We start from the raw sequence: 23,858 nt of genomic DNA, 5'->3' as shown, positions 1-23,858 counted from the left end.
TATTATTTCACTCCTTCCCTAAAACCCCACTAAAATGATAGAAAAGCAATTTAAGATATAAAGACATAAGCCCACAAAAACTGAGGCAGATGAAAAGACAATAGCAAAAAACATTTGAAAGCTGGAAAGCAGACAGTTGAGTGACAAATGACTTAGCAAACACTAGAAAATTAAATCTTTAGCAAACAATGGAGAATGCCAAGAACAAACCCAATTTAAACTGCAAAATCCCCAAAAGACTCAGGAATTGGCAGTACCACATCTATGTAAGTGGGATGTGGGGGGAAAGGGTGCTAAAATTAAAAAGATTGTTTAGAAGTCAGTTTAAGAAGCAGCCAGTCCTACAGATTCCCAACTGTCCCTCCCTAATCCCAAGAAAAAAAAAGGTATATTGTCTGAAGAAGGTAAAACATAAGATCACAAGACTAAGGAAATCAGGCACAGCAAAACGCGGAACATACTGAAAACAGGGTTGAGTGAAGAAACGTATCTGGGGATCCCCCAAAACCTTTCATTCCTCATCCCCCTCACTGCCCACCCCACAGAATGCTTGTTGAAAGGCCTTCAATTCCAAGCAAGAAATCAGGAGAGCCTTCTTATAGGGATCTAACCAGCTAGGAGCATATAGAAGAAGAAATCAACACTAGAAGTCCTCCAATCAAACAGCCAGCCAGATTACCATATAGGAAAGCTAACAATTGACAAGCCACACTCAGAATTTCTAATTAGCGTTTTAATTCCTTACGCTTACACATGACTACCAACTATCTTAGGAACAGCTATAAGATGAAAGAAAAAGACCAAAGCAAACAAAAAGTAAGAAAATAAAAACCGGAGGAAACGGACCACACAGAAAGAAAAAAAAAAAAAAAACCTTAAAAAAAAACTAACATTTTATATATTCAGATAGCTAAGAAAAAAATATTATCATTACTAAAATAGAATAGAATAGTATACTATTAACAAAGGAGCAAAAAAAAAAACCAAAAAAACAAAAAAGCACTTGGGAATTAAATATGTGATAAGGGTAATGGAAACTCAATAGAGCAAAAAGAAAAACAGGTGAAAAATAGTTGAGAAAACAAAAGGAAATTAGAAGACCAGTCAAGAAGGTCCATTATCCAATAAAGAGAAGTTTGAGAAAGAGAGAAAAAATGGAAAGACATAATCAACAACCTGACTCAAGAAAAAGTCCCAGAATGAAAAGATGTTTCCAAACTGAAAGGGTTCACCAAGTACTCAGCACAGTGGATGAAAACAGACCCACACAAAGACCCATCATGGCAAAACTTCAGAACACTGGAAACATAAAATCTTATAATGCTTTTAGAGGTTTTAAAAATGAGGGGAGGAAAAGGAAGGAGAAAGAAAAGGAAGGGAAGGAAAAACAAAATACACAGGTCACATACAATATATGAGAAATCAGAATGGCTTCAGATTTCTCAAAAGCAATATGGATGTTAGAAAGCAATGGCACAATATATAAGAGAACATAACTTTCCCCCCTTGGTTTTCTTCACCTAAGAAAGTGTCAGAATAAACTAAAGCCATTTTAAAACAAGTAAACTAAGAATAAAGACACTAGTCTCTGGAAAATGGAGATCCAACACAAGAGAAAGTGAAAGGAATCCCAGAATAATGGTTGTGTACCAAGCCAAGAAGGCAACCAGTCAAGAATGGAGGTCAGGGGGATATGAAACTTCCTAAGATAAAACTGTTAACAGTATCTGATATTGGAACATCTTAAAAGGCATCTGATGAAAAGTAGAATTAGTGATAAATATTTAGAAAACTAGGCAAAGAGGTAAAAAAAGACAATGAACTCCAGCCAGATTACTCTGTGGTAAAGAGTCAACAAGCCACATGGAAAAAGAATTAAAAAAAAAAAAAAATACATATATATATATATGTATATATATAGTAGAGACAGGATCTTGCTATATTGCCCAAACTAATCTCAAACTCCTGGCCTCAAGCAATCCTCTCACCTTGGTCTCCCAGTGCTGGAATTATAGGCATGAGCCACCATGGCCAGCCCCACACTGCAAATTTCTAATCAGCTTTTTAGTCCTTTAACACTTATTTGCAAGCAGACAATCAGGACTTACCAGACATCTAAGGAAAGGTTCTACAGGAAAGGTAGAGCCCAAAACATACAAAAATGGGAAGAGGGTGGGGAAAGGAGGGGCAACTTGGAGAAAACAGACAATGCTGACAGATGAAAACTTGGGAGTGGAGGAAAACCCATTTCTATTATAGACAGGTGGAGATAGAGCAGGGAAGCAGCCACAAAACACAGTACAGGATAGGAAAAGTAGTATTTGACAAGAATACTGAATAATCAAGTGATAACTACTGGGAGGAAGGGTACCGGGAAAAAAGGAGACCAGGTAGGTAGATGGTAACAACAAAATTAAATCTTCATTTTCTATCCAGGAAGTTAATAAAGACAAAAACAAATGAAAGGTGTATTTTATTTAACAAATATTTACATAGGGCATATGAATTAGATAGAGTTCTAGGGAATTTCCAAATTCATTCAATTCTTATACTAACCCCATGAGGTAACTACTATTGTCATCATCTTTTTAATGAGAAAATTGCGGCATAAAGAGGATAAATAGACCAATGTTACTTAAAACTAGTAAATGACAAGAAAATTCAAATCTAGGCAATTTAACTCCACAGTCCATGCTCCTAACCAGCAGACTACGTTACAAATCTAGTAGTAAGACAAGCAAGTTATTTAGAGACTGGGAGGTAAATACCACAATAACCATCTAAAAGAGATGAAAGTGATTGTTTCTAGGAAAGGAAAACTGGAAAGGAAGGCTGCAGGAAGCTCTTCCATGTATTTCTTGGACAACCATTTAAACTATCTTTAAACTGTGCATGTATATCTTGAAAAAAAACTTTAAAAATTATAATTTGGTATTTTAGTTAAAGTATTTTAACTGATACTACTGCCATCCCCAGAAGTAGGCAAAATGAGTATTACTCCTATTTTATAAGTAACATGCATGCCTCTTAAATATTTGAGGACCTACTATAAAACAGGCACTGTACTTAGAAGACAGACAACAATTCACTTAAAAATGTTGAAGAGAGGTACAAAAAAGCAAGTCTTTTTATCCATTTCCTTTCCATTTGGTGCATAAATTATATGATCCTGCATCTCTCACAGTTGTGCTTAAGATGAGGGACAATATAAACTTCAAATCATGACAAAAAAAAAAAAATCAGAGAAATGTCTGCTAATTAATTCAAAAAAACACTGTCCCTGCCCTTGAGGAACTTCTAGTCTTGTGGGAAAGATTGGTAAACATAATTATAAATAAACGTATACAGTGCTTCAATAGAGGAATATTAAAAGGGCTAAGGAAACAACATCCTCGAGTGAAAAGAATGCTTTGAAGAGAACATCTGAGCTAAGTCTTGAAGGATATATGGAAGTTTGACCCATTTCACATTAAGAGGCTGTGCTAATAATAACAGTCACAAAACATAAAAGATGAAGTACCTGTATTTTCCCATTCTTATAAAGGAGAATTCACGGTTCATGTTATAGTCTAAGACATTAAGACTTTTTTTTTTTTGAGACAGGGTCCTGCTCTGCCACCCAGGCTGGAGTACAGTGGTGTGACCCCAGCTGACTGCAGCCTTGACCTCCAGGGCTCCAGTGATCCTACCACCTCAGCCTTCCAGGTAGCAGGGAACTACACGCATGCGCCACCATGCCTGGCTAATTTTTGTTATTTTTTTTGTAGAGACAGGGTTTTGCCATGTTGCCCAGGCTGGTCTCAAATTTCTGGGCACAAGCAATCCACCCACCTCAGCCTCCCAAAGTGCTAGGATTACAGGTGTGAGCTACCACACATGGCCTGACATTAAGACCTTTTAAATGATTTTTTTTTAAACAAGATACATAATCTTAACACCCTGATCCATGTTTATAGCCTCTCCCAGTGATCAACTGAAGGCACTTTCCACATGTCTAAACATTTTATAATCTAAAGTGTTAGAGTATTATTTCAAAAGATGATTAAAAGATAACCATCCTCATATGTCCTACTAGCCAAGTTATATTGTTAACACATTTCCTGATTCACAATATTAAAATTATATATGTAGTCTCTCTATCCTGAGACAAATGGTGACCAAGCCCACAAGATGCAAGTGACACAGAGGCTACCATGGGAAGAAAGGTTTTAAAAGTTTTTAAATCATATCACCGTTTTCTCTTGTAGTTATTCTTAATTTATCTTCCAAGGGCAAATTTAAATGAAATTAATTTCTTTTTCCAAACTGTAGTGATAAAAGAAATAATCTTCAGTAAAACATAAGAATATAATATATATATTTTCTGATCTTACAAGGTGTTTTAGGGTTACATTCTGATTTTACGGAATTTAAGATATGGCTAAAACAAAAATTTTCTGGTTTTTAATCACAAAACTTTGATGTTAACTAACCAAGGCCCAAATAGGTAGTAAATTCAAAACAGTCCCTGCTCTTGAGGAACTCCTGGTCTTGTGGGAGAGACTGGTAAACATAATTATAATTGAATGTGTACAGTGTCTGAAGACACCTTGTTATATTAGATCAGTATTTCCTTATTTCCCATGTCTTTTTGTCCCTTTCTAGAATTCCATAATTTCCATAATTTGTTTATTAATCCTTTTCTCGATTATTATCTGGAAAAATTAATTTTATATTAATATCTTAAACTAGGACCCTATTCCTATAATTAAAAATCTAGTTGAAAGTAGCATCATCTGACTTTGTCTGGAACAGCAAGCCGTGGAAAATCCTATCATGTCCTACCAATAGGAAGAAAGAGGTGAAAGACAAGCCAGGGGACCACAAATGGTAATTACAAAATCAAGGCAAGTTTGAATTCAAAATGAGTGTTTTCGTTTGTGTATTTTACCCATCTTTTATTTCTCTAAACTTAGCATCCACATAACATAGCTGTTTTTAGGCTATATTCAAATCATAGGCTTCACTCAAATCATAACCTTTTGACTTAAAAAACATTAATAATTGCGGTAAATAATTCTTTTAAAATTACAGGTGAGTATTAGCATGAGAAAATTAAAGGTTTAACAACAATAATGGAACAATTAAGGAAAGTACCTCCTAAAAGTTTATCTTTTAGACTAGAGTTTTGCACAAATAATACAGAATACATTTGGTTAGGTAACAAGGTTTTAATTACATGACTATCAGAAAAATAATAAAAATCCTGAAAGACAAGATTTTATCAATTTAACCATGTCTTTACCTTATCTTTTAAACAACTAAATAACAAAAACCTCACTGAAACATTTGACCTTTTTTTTCCTAAAATTACAATTATTTTGCAATATGCTCAATTTTTCCAAAGCAAAACCCACAAACATACATATAAAATATAAATGCTTATATTGGCTTGATGAAAGTTCACTCACAGAACCCTCCAATACTAAAATAATTAAATATCTTGCATGCTTACTCCAAATTCCACAGTGAAAATGATGTCTTTTCATAACTCCTATAATAGTATTTTAATCAAGGTTAGTAACAGACTGGCAAATTTGTGAAAGAACATTACTTTAAAAATCAAGTAGGGTTTAAAACGATGTAGAAACATGAAAGATTTCACAACTTTTCTAGCCAGTCAGCTTCAAAGACACAATTGGATTCAGTAAGAGTTACTGGCATATTATTTTCAGTCTAAGTGAAAAAAATGCTTGGTTTAATAATGTACTTTAGGCTTTCTGTATCTTTTTGGTAAGGAAAAAAAGGAACAGGTGGAGATTAGCTGGAGACCAAAGTCTTATTTTCATGTCTCTATAAATTCAATCCTCCAAGACTTACTTTCTTCTATTCTTTAAAATGGCTACCACCTTGATCTACCATCCAAAAGAAAAAATGTACAGCATACTATCAAGATAAATCTAGTTATTTTGATAGTTTATGTCCTCCTTTCCCACAAAATACTTTAAGATTCCCATTCCTTTACTGTTCAGATAAAATGACCATTAAATAAGTACGCAAAAGTTGGTCAGTTGCGGTATAAGGGCAACCTATATAACCCAGATTAAGTCATCTTTCATACTGTATCTGACTAGGAAAAGCAGGCGACAATATCTTTCACAGACTAAGATCAAACACAGTAGAAATGAAAAAAGGATGTCTAGTAAAGGAGAACAAACATGGGAACCACAACCCCCCAAGAAATTATTTTAGCAGCTCAAAATAGATTAACTATTATGTGGGCTAGCAAAAAATTAAGCTTTCCACAATTAGTATTTCTAAAAAGCATTTTATAGATAATAAAACCACTTGGTGCCCCCAAACCTATTTTTAATGTGAACCCATGCTCAACAACTATTCTGAAAATATTGTTTACATATTACTATTTCCTACCCACTCTGAAACCATTCCATAACTCTTGCTCTATAAAACTTCCCATAAAAACGCATTTTTCACATACAAAAATGAAAATATGCAATGCTTTGAACTTATTTTGTACACACATGTAGCTACTAAATAGATTAACTTCAAATCTGTTGAATGTCTCCAGAAATATGACATGATCTTACCTCTCATCCTCGCCATCCACCAGGGGTGTCGTCAGCGGTAGCACCTTCAACGGGAAAAGAGAAGCAGAGGCTGCTAGGCTGCTGCTACTCCCATCTGAAACTGCTGACATTCCCCCACTGTCACCACTGATAGTCTGAGGTAAGCCAACTAAGGAGGGCTCCGCTGGGCGCCTGGCATCTTCAATTTGGCTTCCAATTGCCTGAGCTAATGATTGTGCAGAGAACTGGGTAGAACTTAGTGGTATCTGTTGTGCCAAAGGCAAATTTATATTAGTTGCTATCAAGGGAGACTGACTAACACTTTGAACCAAATTACCATTTTGGGTAGCAGGGGTTTGTGCTATATTTTGTGGTGGAACCAAGTTTGCTGGGGCAGAAGGCATTCCAGAAGGACCAGGTGAACTAACCTGACTTGTAACAGAAATACTGCTAGCAGAGGGCAAAGGACTAACTGCAGGCAACTGCTGTGAAACAACTCCTTGAGCTACTGGTTCTACTCCTTGTGGCTGGGGAGGCACAGTTAACAAGGTACTTTGGGATGCAATAACCAATTGTTGAGGAAGGCTTGCAGCGCTAGTTTGAACTCCCTGATGAATAATCCCAGTTTGAGCAGGTGGAACCACTTGCGAAGATGGAGGAGCACCTTGCTGAATAACTGAAGGTGGAACCTGGGTAGAGGGCTGCTGCACTGCAGTAGGTATGTTTGCTTGCTGACCAATACTTGCAATCTGACTGCCAGTAGGTACAGCAGACACTGCTGCCTGAGCCTGGCCAACAGGCTGGACAGATGCCCCTGCAGGTTGTGCTGGGACTGCTGTGGGCTGCACTGGCAGCTGGATACTCTGTGGCTGAGCCACAGGAATCACTGTTGTTCCTACTCCCACTCCTGCAGAACTGGGCTGTCCAGACGACATTGCTGTTTGAAGAATTGGCTGCTGTTGTACATACTCTGAAGCAGGATTTTGAGTCACTGATTTGACAAGGCCTGGGGCCATCTGTGTAGAAACCATTGGTTGCTGTTGTCCATACTGTAACTGTTGGGGTGGTGGTGCCCCTGGAAGGGGAGTCTGCACTGGAGGAGCCGCCTGAGAATATGGTAGCTGGGGTTGAGCCAAACTGGAAATGGAAGGCTGCTGACCTAAAGCTGAAGGTACACCAACCACATTTACAGGCGATGGCTGGATACCAGTTGCAGCACTCATAGTGGCTTGCAGAGGTACTGGCTGAAGACTTTGCTTTTGCTGATAGCTCAGTTCTTGAGACTGCAACTGTACTTGTGAGATCTGTGACTGAGAAATACTCTGTGGTATACTAACTGCTGGAATACTCTGTGGACCAGTGCTACCAAAATCCATCTGTTGGAGGGTCACACCTTGGAGAGCTGGTTGTTGCTGTTGTTGCTGCTGCTGCACCACCACAGTAGGGGCTCCCATCTCTCCACTTCCCACACTCTCTGTATAGTGACTCAGTGTGCTGACACTACTGCTCACTGAACTCCCACTAGTGCTCTCCCTTTCAGAAGTCACTTCTATCGGATTTTGCTTTACAGTCTCCACCACTTTATTTATCAGCACACCTTCTGTAGCAGGTACAGCATTTTCTTTTTCATAGAACTCAGTGCAAGTCCATCTACCTTTTTTAAAGGGCTCAGAACTAGAATCTAACTTCACGACTCTGAACCTCGAAGTGTTAACTGTTGGTTGTTGCTGCTGACTTGAAACCGATCCCCCAGTCATCCCTGCAGCTACATTAGGGACACTGCTAACAGCAGCGGAGGAAGAAATAGTACCATTGCCCATGCCACTCAAGATATTCACATTAACACCACTGGTAACTCCAGGCCCAACACTCACACTAGCAGCACTAGGAATATTGCTTGTACTTATATTAGCATTACCAAGCATGCTGCTTGTCACATTAGGAGTCAAACTACCCACAGCAGTAATATTAACATTATTTACTGTACTGGTGCCAGTAACAGAACTTATACCTATTCCACCTGTAGTACTTGGAGCACGCATATTAGTCATTACAGATGCAGGTGAACCACTGGATGATACAGCAGAAGTAGGTGCAACTGGTGTGATACTGTCAGAGCTTCCAGTTGTAGAGAGTTTTCTAGATACTGGGCTTGAGGGTGGCCCACCAGGAATGGATGCACTGGCCACAGCAACATGAGATGGATGGTGGTGCCCATGTTGGAGGTGGTGCCCATGATGAATGTGATGGTGGTGATGGAGGTGGTGTGGATGAGCATTCCCATTGATCACAACATTCTGTTGTGGAAGGTGAGGCAAATGAGGCTGAGGAAGGTGGGGCTGGTTGGGAGAGACTGCCCCAGGTGTCTCGGCTTCCTGGAAGTTATTTAGGGTCTCTTCTGAGGAGCTGCGTTCGGGCTCCCCTAAGTCAGTAGCCCTGGAAAGTGACACATCAAGGATCTCTGAAGAAGAGAGATCTTCTGTGTGAGATTCATCCAGATCATCATAGCTCTCAGTGTCCTCTGCTATACTGTTGTTAGAGCTGATACTAGCGGAGATCTGAGCAGGAGTAACGCTAGTTATCTGGAAGCCACTTTTCTTTTTCATTTGAGTTCCGCCTGGCGCAAGAGGCTGTGCCTGCAGCTGAGCCTGCGAAAGGAGGTTCAGGCTTTGTGGAGGCGGAGGCTGTGGTCCCGACGTAGAAGATGCTGCAGGGGGCGGCGGCTGAAGCAGCGACGGAGGTGGAAAATCCTCGGAAGATGTGGCACTACTACCGACGCCGGTACCTGCTGCATTGAGAGCAGAGGCGCTGCCACTACCGCTGCCCCTTCGAGGGAACACTGCCGGGTGCGCCATCTTCCTAGCGCTAATGTCTGCAGCGGCGGCGGCCGCGGCGGTGGACTCAGGCGGCTGGTGCATTGTGTTGGGTACTGGGCGGGGGGCCGAGGAGGCGAATGCAATTTCCTTCTGCACCGTAATCTTTGTATTCGAGACGCCGGAGAGGAAAACGGGACCTAACGCTCCGCCTGGCGCGATTCCTCCTTCTCCTCCTCCTCAGCCGAAGGCGCCGGTCGCTCCTGCCTTCGAGAGCGAGCTTCGGAAAGGAGGATGAACGAGGGTGAACAGGGCGGCCGGGGACCCGAAGGGGGGACCCCTTCAGTCCTTCGCCATTCACTTTCCCCTCTGGCCTCACACCCCCCTTTACATTCCGTTTCACGTGGGGTGCGGGGCAGGAGGGAGGGGGAGAGCGCAGGAGGGGGAGGAAGCGCGAGAAATGCCCACCTTCTCCGGCCAACTCCGAAGCCGCCTCAGCCCCCTCCTCCCGCCGCGGCGGCGGCCGCTGCAAAGCCCTCCCGGCCGCTCTGCACGGAGGCAGCGCCGAGCAAGTGTCGCCTTCCCCTCGCCACCCCCGGGGCCGCCGCCGCAGGCGAGCCCCGAGCTCAGTGTCGCTCAAGCCTCCCCTCCCGGCCCCGCTCGGCCCTCCCCCCGCGCCCCGCAGACCCTTTCAAACCCCCTGGGCTCGCGGCGGCTGCTCGGTGAGGAAACGCTGGCCGCGGCTGAGGCCGGGGCGACGCGGCTGCGAGCGGGGCGGCGGCGGGGCGCCCGGTACGGTGAGCCCAGCAACGAGGCGCGGGCGGGCGCGCAGAGACGCCGGGTCCTCGCGGAGCACGGCCGGGGCGCGGCGGCGGTGGCGGTGGCAGCGGGAGCCCAAGGACCGCTCCATCACTGGCAGCCATGGAGCCCGAGCATTTTCCTCCCTCAGGGCAGGCGCCTCGACTCGGCACACGTCCTCGGGGAGGAAGGGGCCGGCGCCCGAGCCTCCCCGGAGGGCGGCGGGACGTGCGCTAGGGCGGAGGGTGCGACCCTCTCTTGTCCTCTTCCTCCGCAGCCGGCTCTTCCTCACCCCGCTGCTCCCGCGACCGGGCGGGAGGGGGCCGCGGCGGCGGCTCCTTTCTCGGCGGCGTTGGTGGCCAGACGGGCTGGTGCAGCGACTGCAGCCGACGCCGTTCAAAGGAACGAGAGGTGGGGTTGGTCGGTGTCGGCAAACGGGGCGGGGGAGTGGGTGGGTGCCGAGGGAGGGTGTCGGGCGGGGAGGGGGCTATGGTGGTTGTTACTAGTGCTCTTCTTCGGCTCCCCCGTCTTTACCGTATCCCCCAGTCTCTCGCGGCATCGGGAGGGGAGGGACCAGCGCGGAGCGCAGGAGGAGGAGGGGCGACCGCCGGCGAGAGGAGGCGGTGGTGGAGGGGGAGGGGGCAGGCGGAGGAGGAGGGGGAAGATGGCGTCTGCGCATGCGCCTCGGCGCCGCAGACATAAAGCCGGGTCTGGCAGGGCAGGAGGCGGCGGGTCTTCGGGCCTGGGCGAGCACCGGGTCTCCCGACGGAAATTGCCGAAGGCTGGCGGAGGCGCCGAAGCCGGGAGTGGTGGAGGCGGAGGGGATAGTGGGGGTGGGGAATTTCGGCCGAAGGAGCGAATCCGGGTCGGACTGCGTGATTCGGTCAGTTGAGGGTGGGCAGGGTGCGCGCCTGCCGCGCGCGCGCAGGCTAGGTGTGTCCGCTCTTTTCACACTCGCGACCGGCGCGCGCGGTCACGCGGCAGAGGAGGGGGCGCGGCGCGGAAGGGCCGGCGGAGGCGGCGGGAGCGCCGGCGCTTGGTGTGCGCGCCCTGGGTGGTGTCCCCCGCCTGCGGAATGGGTAATGAGGCTTTTCTCCGCAGCAACAGCATCACGAGTTTCAGTTCCCAGGAGCCCGCCGCCGCCGCTGCCACGACATGAGTCAGGCTTTCTTCCCCGGCGCGTGGCGGAAACCTCCTCCCCCTCGCCGCACCTGGGCTCGCCCCCGGCCCTTGCCTCCTCGGGGGATGCCCCAGCGCCGGGAGCTGCGGGGTCTACGGAAGGCCGGTGGCTCCCAGTGATAGGTGATGTCTTTTGTGCAGTGCAGTTGCTGCCATGCGGTCTCCTCGCCCTTCCACGGGCAGGGACGAGGCTACCGGACAGATGTTGCAGCTGTTTCCAGTTAACTGCCTTAGCTCCTCTGGGGTAGGCTCTTCTCTAACGAGGAGTGGTTGCAATGCATCCTTAACTGGAGGACAGAGGCAGACTGGCCCTGTAAACGACTGATCTCAACAGGTGTCTCCAAGCAGCGACACCTTTTTCGTTCATTGTCCTGGCTATATCCCCCATTGGTTTGACTCAAGAGGCAAGGTGCCCCGGACATGTGAGCAACACAAATGATAAGCATGCCTTTTAGGGCTAGAAAAGAAAAAGTCATCCGAAATTCCAGTTTTAAAACACACAGCCACACATGTTACATTTCATGGGTCCGACTGTAGTTCTACAGAAGCAATGTTAGGTTTGAATGGGGGCAATTTACTGGCAGTTTATTGGCATTTCATGTCAAAACCTAGTTCTAAGCGTTTCTTACCAATAATCGAGAATGTCCGTCTCTCCCAAGAATTTAAAAATGATAAAGCAAGCCGAAAAGCTGTAGTACGGGAGGAATTTTCATTTTGTTAAATTTAGGTTGTTAGGGGAATCAGCACTTATGGTTAGACCTCTGATTCAGGAAATCTCACGGATTTACATTCCTATTTCAGAAGATTGTTAAAGCAAAAACGATTGTCATTTGCAGTTTTGATACACCTCTAGTTGTCAATTCAACTTTTTACCTTTAGTTTTCGCTGAACTCTTCCCCTTGCTCCAAGGGGAAGCCTTCAAAAAGTGAATTATATCACCTTTTGCATGTTATTGAATAGAAGTGCACACTCAACATCCCGTCTATCCGGTATCAAAGCTATGATACATTGTTGCTTTATCTGGGGTCTCCCACACTGAAAAGAAAAACTGGGGATTAATTTTTTTTTTAACTTTATATTGCTAAGGTAAACCTCTGCTAGAAGTAAATAGGCTCTCACAAATATTCGAAGTGATACAGTAATAAAAAGCAAATATGTTTGAGAAGACTGTACTTGTTCTCTGATATTAATTCATTAATATGTGAATGTTGTGTTTTTATAGAACCATGGCTATTTGTGTTTTCATAAAAATAATTATTTCTTTTTTCTCCAACAGCTTTTGTTGCAAGTTAATCGCTGCCATCCATTGTTGAAATGCAAATCTGACATTCTTTTTCAATAGTTTTTGAATGGAAAATGGAAACTACCCTAACCGATTGAAACTGCAATGGATGTAGATGGGTGGAATGTCCTTTCTTTGGACTGCAGTATGAAAGAAAATGCTCTTGATCTCTCAAACTGCAGCCTTAAGTCAAAGGTTTCTTGTTTTGTTTTGTTTTGTTTTTTTAAGTCAAAGTTTTAAATTACCCCAAACAGCAGCTCTACACCCCTTGGGCCACCTAAATAACTATTATTGTGCTGATACGGTTTGAGGCTTAATAAACACATATATTAAAGTCTTACCCAAAGCTGACAATAAAAGAGCTGTTCAGATAGCCCTATGGAAGCGGATACTTAATTCTAATGACCAGTAGCAAAGGGTTCTGTTTGAGCTGTTTTGATGGGGGAGGAAGAGTTGGGGTGTTACTCCTTGTAAAAGAAAGGTTTAAAAAACAAAATCTAGAATTAACATAAGATATAAGAAAATAAGATCTTTTGAAGCGTATTAATTTTTGCCTGCTTAGGCTGCATCAAGTCCCGCTAAGATATAAAGAGCAACTGGGCCAGGTGCGGTGGCTCACGACTGTAATCCCAGCACTTTAGGAGGCTGAGGCGGGCGGATCAGGAGGTCAGGAGATCAGGAAATCGAGACAATCCTGGCTAACGCAGTGAAACCTTGTCTCTACTAAAAATGCAAAAAATTAGCTGGGTGTGGTGGCGGGTGCCTGTAGGCCCAGCTACGCGGGAGGCTGAGGCAGGAGAATGGTGTGAACCTGGGAGGCGGAGCTTGCAGTGACCCGAGATCGGGCCACTACACTCCAGCCTGGGTGATAGAGTGAGACTCCATCTCAAAAAAAAAAAAAAAAAAAAGGATATAAAGGGCAACTCTATAGTTAGGGAAATACTAGTTTCAAAAATCTGGGTCTCTCTTTCCCCTTCTAAAATTCTTACGACCAGCAATTTATGAACACAAATACATTAAAACAAGGAGAAGGCACCTGAAGACCCAGATTTTGTTATGCTATCATCTTCTAATTAAAAAGGTCTGGATTTTTATTGCATAAACATTAATTGCCTACTGCTATGTATAATAACGTCATTAAATCCTTTTAACCAAGGACTTAGAGCTATCCTTTGCCTTTTGAAAGGCCGAATTTTAGCTGTTTCCATTCTGAGGCTATACGTCTGAATTACTTTTTTGTTGTTTTTTGAGACAGTCTTTCTCTGTCGCCCAGGCTGTAGTACAATGACACAATGTCAACTCACTGCAACCTCTGCCTCCCGGGTTCAAGCGATTCCCCTGCCTCAGCCTCTCGAGTAGCTGGGATTACAGGCATGTGCCACCACTCCCAGCTAATTTTTGTATTTTTAGTAGAGACGGGGTTTTACCATGTTGGCCAGGCTGGTCTCGAACTCTTGCCCTCAGGTGATCCATGCAACTCAGCCTCCCAAAGTGCTGGGATTACAGGCATGAGCCACCGCGCCCAGCCTCTCAATTACTTTTCTGCTGACTCAAAGATTAGCCTTTATTGCGGTGCTCACTTAAATCCAGTCGCAACATTACAAACCAACCTTATATATTTTGACATGTTTAGTGTTTACTGTACCGTAAAAATAGAAAATTTGGGCTGGGTTCGGTCGCACATGCCTGTAACCCCAGCACTTGGGGAGGCCTAGGCGGGCGGATCACCTGGGGTCAGGAGTTCAAGACCAGACTGGCCAACATGGTGAAACACCCTCTCCACTAAAAATACAAAGATTAGCCAGACAACGTGGTGCTCGCCTATAATCCCAGCTACTTGGGAGGCTGAGGCAGGTGAATCGCTTGAACCCGGGAGGGGGAGGTTGCCGTGAGCTGAGATCGCAGTACTGCACTCCAGCCTGGGTGACAGAGTGAGACTCTGTCTCAAAAAAAAGAAAAAAGAAAATTTGCGGTCGGGCGCAGTGGCTCACGCCTATAATCCCAACACCTTGGGAAGCCGAAGCGGGCGGATCCCGAGGTCAGGAGATCGAGACCATCGTGGCTAACACGGTGAAACCCCGTCTCTAGTAAAAATGCAAAAAATTAGCCGGGCGTGGTGGTGGGCACCTGTAGTCCCAGCTACTCGGGAGGGTGAGGCAGGAGAATGGCGTGAACCCGGGAGGCGGAGCTTGCAGTGAACCAAGATCGTGCCACTGCACTCCAGCCTGGGCACAGAGCGAGACTCCATCTCAAAAAAAAAAAAAAGAAAATTTGCTGAACATTATAACACAATTTATCTATTTGTGAGTACTGCGAAATAGATCAATTAAAATCAAGTAATTCTCTAAAAGCAATGCCCTTGAAGAGCAGGAAGGGAATACCTATACTCTAAATGGCTGAGCTACAAAAATAGATACTATTAAAGAGAAATGTGTACAGAAAATATGCTACTGTTCCACTCCAGTAATTATTCTGGCTAACCAGTGCTTTAGTCATGTAATATTATTAATACTTATCTATAGCTTTTATATGTCATCTGGGAAAAAAAAGTCAGATGTTTAAATATGACATAAACTCAAAAAATCACACATTTTTACATATGAAGAACCTAATGCAAGGGGATATTGCAGTATGTTTATTAATCAATTTGCTCTCTGACAAATTTTAATGAGACCAGGAGTGTGCCATCACTATCGATATCACAAAATGCATATTTCAAAACTTTAATTCCAATTTTAATGAGTACAGTTCAGCTTATAACTGATTAATTTCGGCAGCATTTGTTAAGTTTTTCAATAGTATATTTCAGTTCAGCTAAACAATTTTATATCCTCAAAGGAGACGATGCTTATAAAACAGAAAAGTATAGTTATTTGAATGTATGGTTCAGAATGTACACTGATACACATTAGTTCATTTAATTCTACCCTTTGAGGGAGAAGACATTATCATTCTCATTTTAGAAGTGAGTAATCACAGGGAAGTTAAATAACTTTTCCAAGATTCATGCCTAAATCTGGATACTCATGTCCTCTTAATATCAGATTCTATGCCTCTGTATTTAAGGATTTTTCTGAAAAAGTCTGAGCATTAGAGACAAGTATTTTTCAAAAATCTCTTGAAATTAATAAATGTTCCTTCAGTGCTTTTGAGTGCCAAAGAAGATATGCCATTAATTTGAAACAGCATTTCTTATGTATGAAGAGGATAAAAGACTTTTTCCCTCTTTGAACCAATGTAAATGTTATAGATTCTTCTACACTCTTCTGATTTATGAATGTGTTAATTTGGAGAATGTTCTCACAACCTAATGTCTGCTACAGTACTGTGAAGTGACATTGAAAAAAGAATTTATTAATTTATATTTTTAAAGGCTATAATCAAATAGCCCTCCAAATCTCTCCAGTGTTAGCTAATTTTATTTAATGCCTACTATATACTGCACATTGGTTTTCAATGCTGTAAGTGTTCTATCCCACTCAGTCCTCACAGTTATACAAAGAGCTGAAATTGCCCCATGTTGCAAGTGAGGAAAGTGAGGTGCCAGTAGGTTTCAGTCTTACAACTTGACTAGAGTGGTAGGGCTAAAATGAAAATCCTGGCAGTCTAACCACCCCTTCACAGCTGCTTCCAAGGCATATTGTTAATTCAGGCTACTGCCAACTCATGCTCCCAAGTTAAGTTTCTACAGAATACTCATGTTTTAATTTTTCTAATTAGGCATCTCCAAAGAATCTATAAGCACCATTTTCTCCTATGCAGAGATATTCTAAGAATGTACATTTTAGAGACTACTGTGGCCATGTAGGAGTTAGACATAAAGGAACAGAACAATTATTTAAGTAGGAGGTTTCTTCACTGATTGAAACAGATGCCAAATGCTTGAAAAAAGGCATCAATCACATGTAATTGAGAAATGCTATCTATATAGGACAAGATAAATGTTTTCCTGTTTTAGCAATTAGTCTTTATTGAACATAAGAGCCTGTAGAATAGAGAGAGTAATAAGAGAGTAATAACCTAATCTTTTCAACGTGTTCTAAGGGCCCATTTGTATTTATATATTTTTTGAATATGTAAAATTATAGAAATAAACACATTTGTCACATTTGTTTATATCATGATTCTAATAAGACCTTTGTCCATCCACTGTCAACAAAAATAAAGTCAAGTTATACAAACAAACGAAAGCAGCTGGATGCAGTGGTTCACACCTATAATCCCAGCGCTTTGGGAGGCTGAGGCAGACAGATTGCTTGAGCCCAGGAGTTTGAGACCAGGCTGGGCAACATGGCAAGACCCCATCTCTACAAAAGATACAAAAATTAGCTGGGTGTGGTGGTGTGTGCCTGTGGTCCCAGCTACTTGGGAGGCTGAGGTGGGAAGATTGGTTCAGCCCTGGAGGTCAAGGCTGCAGTGAGCCCAGTGAGCCCAGTAAGCATCATGCCTAGGCAGCCTAGAGAAAGACCCTGCCTCAAAAGAAATTAAATGAAATTTTAAAATGAAAGCAACCGATACTCCTTTGTATTTAAAGATTACATTTACAAACATGTAGGTATATCTCAAATCTTCAAGCTCAAAGAAAAAAGAATTTACTGGGGTCATTCCTTAGTCTGGAAATTTCCTTTGATCATTTATTTTCTCCCTCTGCTCTAACTTATCTTTTGAGGTAGGAACACTAATAAAATACTTTTAAATAATTTTTAGTAACACATTCAAATTGACGTTTCCAGTTATTTTCATTGTAGAAAACGGGAAATCAGTAGTCTTAAAGGCCAACATCTTTTCTGATTTTAATACCATTAATAAAAGAAGAAAAGAAAATCCTAAATGTATACACTCTAAATTGGAGTCAGACACAAAATAAAATCCCAAAAATATTATGACCACAAAAATTTAAATGCAACAGCACAATTTACATATGGTAGGTGTTTACAAACCCTTTCTATATGAAGGATAAATTAGAATGATTAAAGAGGAAATTAATAGAGTTTTTAGACAAAATTGTGAGATGGGATTTAGGAGAAAAAGCCCATCAAAATGATTTGTTTTATATGCAATATATACACACTTACCACACTCAAGAAAATTTAAAATATGACTGATTCAGCCCCTTCACTGAGTTAAACATAAAGTTAACTGCAAAGATACCAACAAAGTTTTCCATCAGAAACTGGAAAGATCCAGGTACTTTCTTGCCACAGTTATTTATAGACAGGAATGATAATGCCAACTTAGTGGTTTACCTTCAGTGTTTCAAAAGAATGTCTTTATTCAAGAGACATACTGACATAACTGACGTACAAAATGGTTGGTAGATGTACAACTATATTACAACTCAAGGCATATTTCGAGTAAAATGGGAATAATACTCTGTTTTACCCCAATGTTGATCCCAAATTATTTGATAATAAAAACAAGAGCTTTGAAAGAAATACTTCCAATTAAACACATCTTGAGAAAGGTGCTAAGTTTTCTTTGTTCTTTCAAGTATATAGCAGAAACTTAAAAGTTCTTATAAAAACTTTTCTAAATCCTATACTATGTAGTAACATTGTCAACGTAATTGATCACTCGAACTTTACTACTGAACTTTTCACAAGGTGTTTCTGAAGAACATAAAGTTCAGACATTACGGCGTTAAAAAACAAGCTCATTATTAAAATTTTGGGGCCGGGCGCGGTGGCTCAAGCCTGTAATCCCAGCACTTTGGGAGGCCGAGACGGGCGGATCACGAGGTCAGGAGATCGAGACCATCCTGGCTAACACGGTGAAACCCCGTCTCTACTAAAAAAAATACAAAAAATTAGCCGGGCGAGATGGCGGGCGCCTGTAGTCCTAGCTACTCGGGAGGCTGAGGCGAGAGAATGGCGTAAACCCGGGAGGCGGAGCTTGCAGTGAGCTGAGATCCGGCCACTGCACTCCAGCCTGGGCGACAGAGCGAGACTCCGTCTCAACAAAAATAAAATAAAATAAAATAAAATAAAATAAAATTTTGGTCAAGGGCGTCCAACGGTATTAAATTTCCTTCTCTGTTCTTTTACTTGATCTCTGTAAAATTCTCCTTGCCCAAGCTAAGCCAACAACAACTTGCTTACTACTCTTTTTCATTAAGCATCATGCCCAAAGCATTTTCTTTTTTTCTTTTTGTAAGAAGCGAAGTTCAGTGAAAATGGTAAGAAGATACGAGTTGAATCTGTATCTCCTTTTCTGATAGCTTTGCATTTGTGTAGGGACAATGCATTATGTCAAATACTGACTACAACTATAATCCTTAGCTTTTGTGTTTTATTCTGGAAATGAATTGCTTACATCCTGGCCTAAAAATAGGGGAGATTCATGAGCATCTTCCAGTCAAATGAGCTCCAGAACTATTTTCTAAGAAACTTAGTTGGTGATTTTTGGCATGACAAGTCACAGAAATCATACAAAACCGATAATTTCAGATGCAATGATCCATTTTTACAATTTTGACTTAGTCAGTGTGTCTAAAACATTTACTAAGTGTTTATTGGTCAAAACTTCCATTTTAGGTAAAGCATGGTGGTTGATACCTGTAATCCCAGTACTTTTGGGAGGCCAAGGCAGGAGGATTGTTTGAGGCCAGGAGTTTGAGACCAGAGGGGGCAATATAGTAAGATCTCTCTACAAGCAATTTAAAAATTAGCTAGTCACGGTGGCATGCACCCATAGTCCTAGCTACTCAGGAAGCTGAGGCAGGAAGATTGCTTGAGCCCAGGAGGTAAAGTTATAGTGAGCTGTGATCGCACCACTGCATTGCAGCCTAAAGGACAAAGAAAGACCCTGTCTCTAAAAAAATTAAAAATTAGAAAAGGCTTTCCTTTTGAAGTGTTAATATTAAATGAAGGTTCTGCTATTATTTTGCATTTCTCCCGACATGAAACATATTTTCTTTCATTTATGATTGTCAGTACAATAAAAACCACATTCTGTTATATAACTAAGGTTAGCATAAACCACCTTGCTGATTATGATGGATATGTTTTTTAAATTAAGTACATAATGAGTACAGTATACAAATGTTTCATAAATTATTTTTAATGATAATTATTCTGTAGCTGAAATATATTCCCAGTGAATACATATTAATTGACTGAAAGCAGGACCTCTTTGTGCCACCCTTTTCTTTGGAAGAACGGGGAGATTTTGGCCCTAGAGCCTCTCAGATCTGTAGGATCTTCAGAGGAGGCAAATCATTTCCACCCAGCTCTACATTAACTTTTTTTTTTTTTTTTTTGAGATGGAGTCTCACACTGTCACCCAGGCTGGAGTGCAGTGGCCCTATCTTGGCTCACTGCAACCTCTGCCTCCCAGGTTCTAGCGATTCTCCTGCCTCAGCCTCCTGAGTAGCTGGGACTACAGGCATGCGCCACCACACCCAGCTAATTTTTGTATTTTTAGTAGAGATGGGGTTTCACCATGTTGGCCAGGCTGGTCTCAAACCTCCTGACCTTGTGATCTGCCTGCCTCAGCCTCCCAAAGTGCTGGGATTACAGGTGTGAGCCACTGCACCCAGCCAGCTCTACATTATAAAAATGTCCAAGGAGGATAGCCTTTGGCAGTGTGTTCAATAATTCTCTTCTAATAAAACATTAGTTTAACATTCATCTTATTACTAGTTGTGCCAGATGAGTCACTTGTTTAAGACTCAGGTGTTAACATATAATCAAAATGGCTTTGATATACAAGTCAAGTTTTTTGAATGCCAAATACATTGTATACTGGACACTAGTCCCCAACTCTTCTTCCCTTCCCTTCCCATTCACTGCTCCACTGTACTTTTCCCTCTGCTCCCATTTTCCTTACCATAACTCAGAAATGGAAATTACAGCCATTTTCATGTTGATGAATCCCCCAAATAGTAATATTTTATTTTCTTCTTTGTGATAATTGTGCAGCAGCAGTCAACTAATAACACCATTCATCATTCTGCTCATCCTAAGTACATAATGAGTGTATTTATGAATAGTACTGCTACAGAAACTGGATAAAAATAAGTAAAGGGGGCCAGGTGCAATGGCTAAGGCCTGTAATCCCAACGCTTTGGGAGGCCGAGGTGGGCGGATCACCTGAGATCAGGAGTTCAAGACCAGCCTGGCCAACATGGTGAAAGCACATCTCTACTAAAAATACAAAAATTAGCTGGACATGGTGGTGTGCACCTGTAATCGCAGCTACTTGGGAGGCTGAGGCAAGAGGATTGCTTGAACCTGGGAGGCAAAGGTTGCAGTAAACCGAGATTAGGCTACTGGGCTCCAGCCTGGGCAACAGAGTGAAACTGTATCTCAGGAAAAAAAAGGGGAAAAAAGTATATGATAATTTATGGACTGCTACATTGTTAAGGACTAGAAGATGGGAAATATGGGATTTTGTCTGCTTAGAAAAACAAGGAACAGGGACCAGGTGCAGTGGTTCACACCTGTAAACCCAGCACTTTAGGAGGCAGAGAGGGGAAGATGGCTTGAGCCCAGGAGTTCACAACAAGCCTAGGCAACTTAGTGAGACCCCATCACTATTGTGAAACGAAAACATCTGAGACAGGTCTCAGTCAATTTAGAAAGGTTATTTGGCCAAGGTTAGGGATGCACCTGTGACACAGCCTCAGGAGGTGCTGATGACATGTGCTCACGGTTGTTGGGGTGCAGCTTGCTTTTGTACATTTTAGGGAGACATAATACATCAATCAATACATGTAAGGTTTACATTGGTTTGATCTGGAAGGGCAGGACAACTCAAAGGTCCGAGGGAGGGGATGGGGCTTCCAGGTCGTAGGTAGATTTAAAAATTTCCTGATTGGCAATTGATTAAAAGAGTTATTATCAGTAGAAAGGAATGTCTGGGTTATGATAAGGGTTTGCTGATAAGGGGTTGCAGAAACCTACATTTCATCATGCAGATGAAGTCTCCCATTAACAGGCTTTGGAGAGAATAGACTACTATAAAAAGGTCTGTGTTGATGTTAATTCTAGAGAGGTATAATGAGGCATGTCCAACCCCTTCTTCTTTCATGGCCTAAACTAGATTTTCAGATGACTCTGGCGTCTCCTTGACTGAGAGGAGGGGTCCATTCAGATGTTTGGGGTCCTTCAAATTTTATTTTTGGTTTAGACTATTAATTTTTTTCTTTTTCTTTTTTTTTTTTTTCTGAGACAAGGTCTCACACTGCTGACCAGGCCGGAGTGCAGTGGTGTGATCTTGGCTCACTGCAGCCTCCACCTCCTGGGTTCAAGTGATTCTTGTGCCTCAGCCTCCCGAGTAGCTGGGATTACAGGCGTGTGCCACCATGCCTGGCTAATTTTTGTATTTTTTGTAGAGGGGAGGTTTTGCCACATTGGCCAGGTTGGTCTTGAACCTCTGGCCTCAAGTGATGCACCTCAGCCTCCCAAAGTGCTGGGATTACAGGTGTAAGCCACTGCGCACGGCCTACGCTATTAATTTTATATATATGTATGTATATATTTATGTATATAATAAAAAGAAAAACTACAAACATAAGGTTGGTCCAACTTTGGTGTCATTAATTAAATATCTACTTCCTGTTCTTTAGGAGACAAAAATGCCATGCAATGGTGTTTTTACATATCAATGAGGGCACAAACTGAGGCAACTTCCCCAAACCTCATCCCCAGCTCAGAGGTGTATTTACATAATCTTATTCTAAACAAAGGACAAATGGGAAGTAGGCGAACAATTTGGTTCGTGTTTCACCAAAGATATACTTTCTTCAGGTTAAAGGCAATCAGAGACTTCCAAATCATTGTGAGACAGCCAAGTATAAAGGGGTCCCGGGAGAAACTCCAACTGGCCTGCACACCGGGAGAATGGGGTGAGCCATGGAAGTTCGCGCCCTTTGCATGGGAGAGGAGTCTGGGATTCCAGCCTGGCCTCTCCTGTTCTGGGGTGGAACCTGGGATTCAATCTGTGATGGCGGAAACCAGCTAGGAAGCGAGAGGCCCCCGTTTCCCTTTTTTTCCTTTTCACCCAATAAATTCCATTTTTCTTACCTTTCAAAGTGTCTGCGAGCCTAATTTCTCATGGCCATGTGACAAGAACCTGGCCTTTCCTTGAACTAAGAAGCCCTACAACAATTGTAAATACCTATTAATCCACCAATTACATATAGGCACAATATGGATCTTTGGAAATTAGATAAGAATGATTTTAATGTGAATGACAGCAAAATAATTTAGAAACCATGATAGTGAGGCCTCATTGATGCATACATCTGCTGGGGACTGAGCATATGGTTAGTGCCTGGTACATATGTAAAAACTGCAATTACGGCTTCTTAGTTTGAGTTTTCCTGGTTGTCTTAATTTTTTGTGTGTGTAATTGAGCTTTTGCTGTTTATTTGACTGGTTGGTTGGTTGGTTCGTTTTTCATGACAGACATTTAGGAAGAGAAAAGCCTACCAAAAAAAAAAGCAAAAGCCTACAAAAGATTGTGTTTGCAATATAACTAAATATAGTAATATTAGTAGTAAGACCAGGAAAATACACAAAACTTAACGGAAAACAGGGACGATAACAACACACTTGAAGGACTATTTGAGGCTACTCGTTCCCTGATAAATGTGATGATAGCAAATGAGCATGCATATTAGAATAAAATTGTGTTTCTATCTTATATATTTAGCATTCACCAATTTTATTCCATTGCAGGCCATTGTCTACATAGTGACAGATAGAATATTCCATGAAGAGAAGGACTAGAAAGTGGGTTTTATTTTTTTGATAATTATAATAAATTATCAACTTTAAAGCACTGAACCAAAGATTTAAAATGTAAGTTTAAATTCCATTCTCAAGAAGGAACATGGGGATCATTTTAAAAGCTTGTCCTATGCAGGAAAGGCCTCAGAAGAACAGAGACTGAAGTCTCTACACAGATTGAATACCATTTTGATCGCTGTTTCAGGTACAACCATCACTGCATTATCTGCATGTGAACTTCTCATGGGCCGTTTCCATTCCCAGGCCACCTTGAACCTCTCACCCATCACCAATCAGGTCTCCCATGGCCACACCACAATATGTGCACAGGGGATGTGAAATCATTTAAAATTCAGACCAAAAGAGTTTAGGCAGTCAAATCCATTGAGTGGGAAGAAATCCATTAAATTTAATTCAAAGTATATTATAGTTTATCCACTATTTGGGGAGAATTCTACTATTGCTTGCTTCTAATAGCAAAGTTAAT

At 42.2% G+C, this 23,858-nt stretch overlaps 2 protein-coding genes across 8 annotated transcripts in view; one reads left to right on the top strand and one right to left on the bottom strand.

The window, feature by feature from the left end:
- The window catches only part of TSC22D1 (TSC22 domain family member 1), a 145,013-nt gene extending 134,808 nt beyond the window's left edge, over positions 1-10,205 (bottom strand). Inside the window, exons 1-2 of one of the 5 annotated variants that reach the window (XR_004428858.1) lie at positions 6,995-9,705; positions 6,588-6,631 (exon numbers count right to left, since the gene is read on the bottom strand). Coding sequence is in view for 3 of the 5 variants with exons in the window: in XM_033176984.1 (XP_033032875.1) it covers positions 6,588-9,484 (2,897 nt within the window). In the remaining 2 variants the exon portion in view is untranslated. Of the gene's footprint in view, positions 1-6,587; positions 10,020-10,066 lie in introns of those variants that run through there. The other 4 variants (XM_033176984.1, XM_033176985.1, XR_004428857.1 and 1 more) reach the window with 4 other exon arrangements.
- LOC117063305 (translation initiation factor IF-2-like) overlaps positions 9,813-23,858 on the top strand; it is a 54,947-nt gene continuing 40,901 nt past the window's right edge. The window contains exons 1-2 of one of the 3 annotated variants that reach the window (XM_033176989.1): positions 9,813-10,588; positions 22,388-22,634. In XM_033176989.1, coding sequence (XP_033032880.1) covers positions 9,840-10,588; positions 22,388-22,601 — 963 coding nt within the window. In that variant the 5' untranslated portion in view covers positions 9,813-9,839 and the 3' untranslated portion in view covers positions 22,602-22,634. Of the gene's footprint in view, positions 10,589-11,278; positions 12,524-22,387; positions 22,635-23,858 lie in introns of those variants that run through there. The other 2 variants (XM_033176990.1, XM_033176991.1) reach the window with 2 other exon arrangements.

The sequence above is a fragment of the Trachypithecus francoisi genome, unplaced genomic scaffold (genome assembly GCF_009764315.1).
Source record: "Trachypithecus francoisi isolate TF-2019V2 unplaced genomic scaffold, Tfra_2.0 Lachesis_group18, whole genome shotgun sequence".
NCBI classification, from domain to species: domain Eukaryota; kingdom Metazoa; phylum Chordata; class Mammalia; order Primates; family Cercopithecidae; genus Trachypithecus; species Trachypithecus francoisi.
This window is presented reverse-complemented; position numbering and strand designations above follow the sequence as displayed.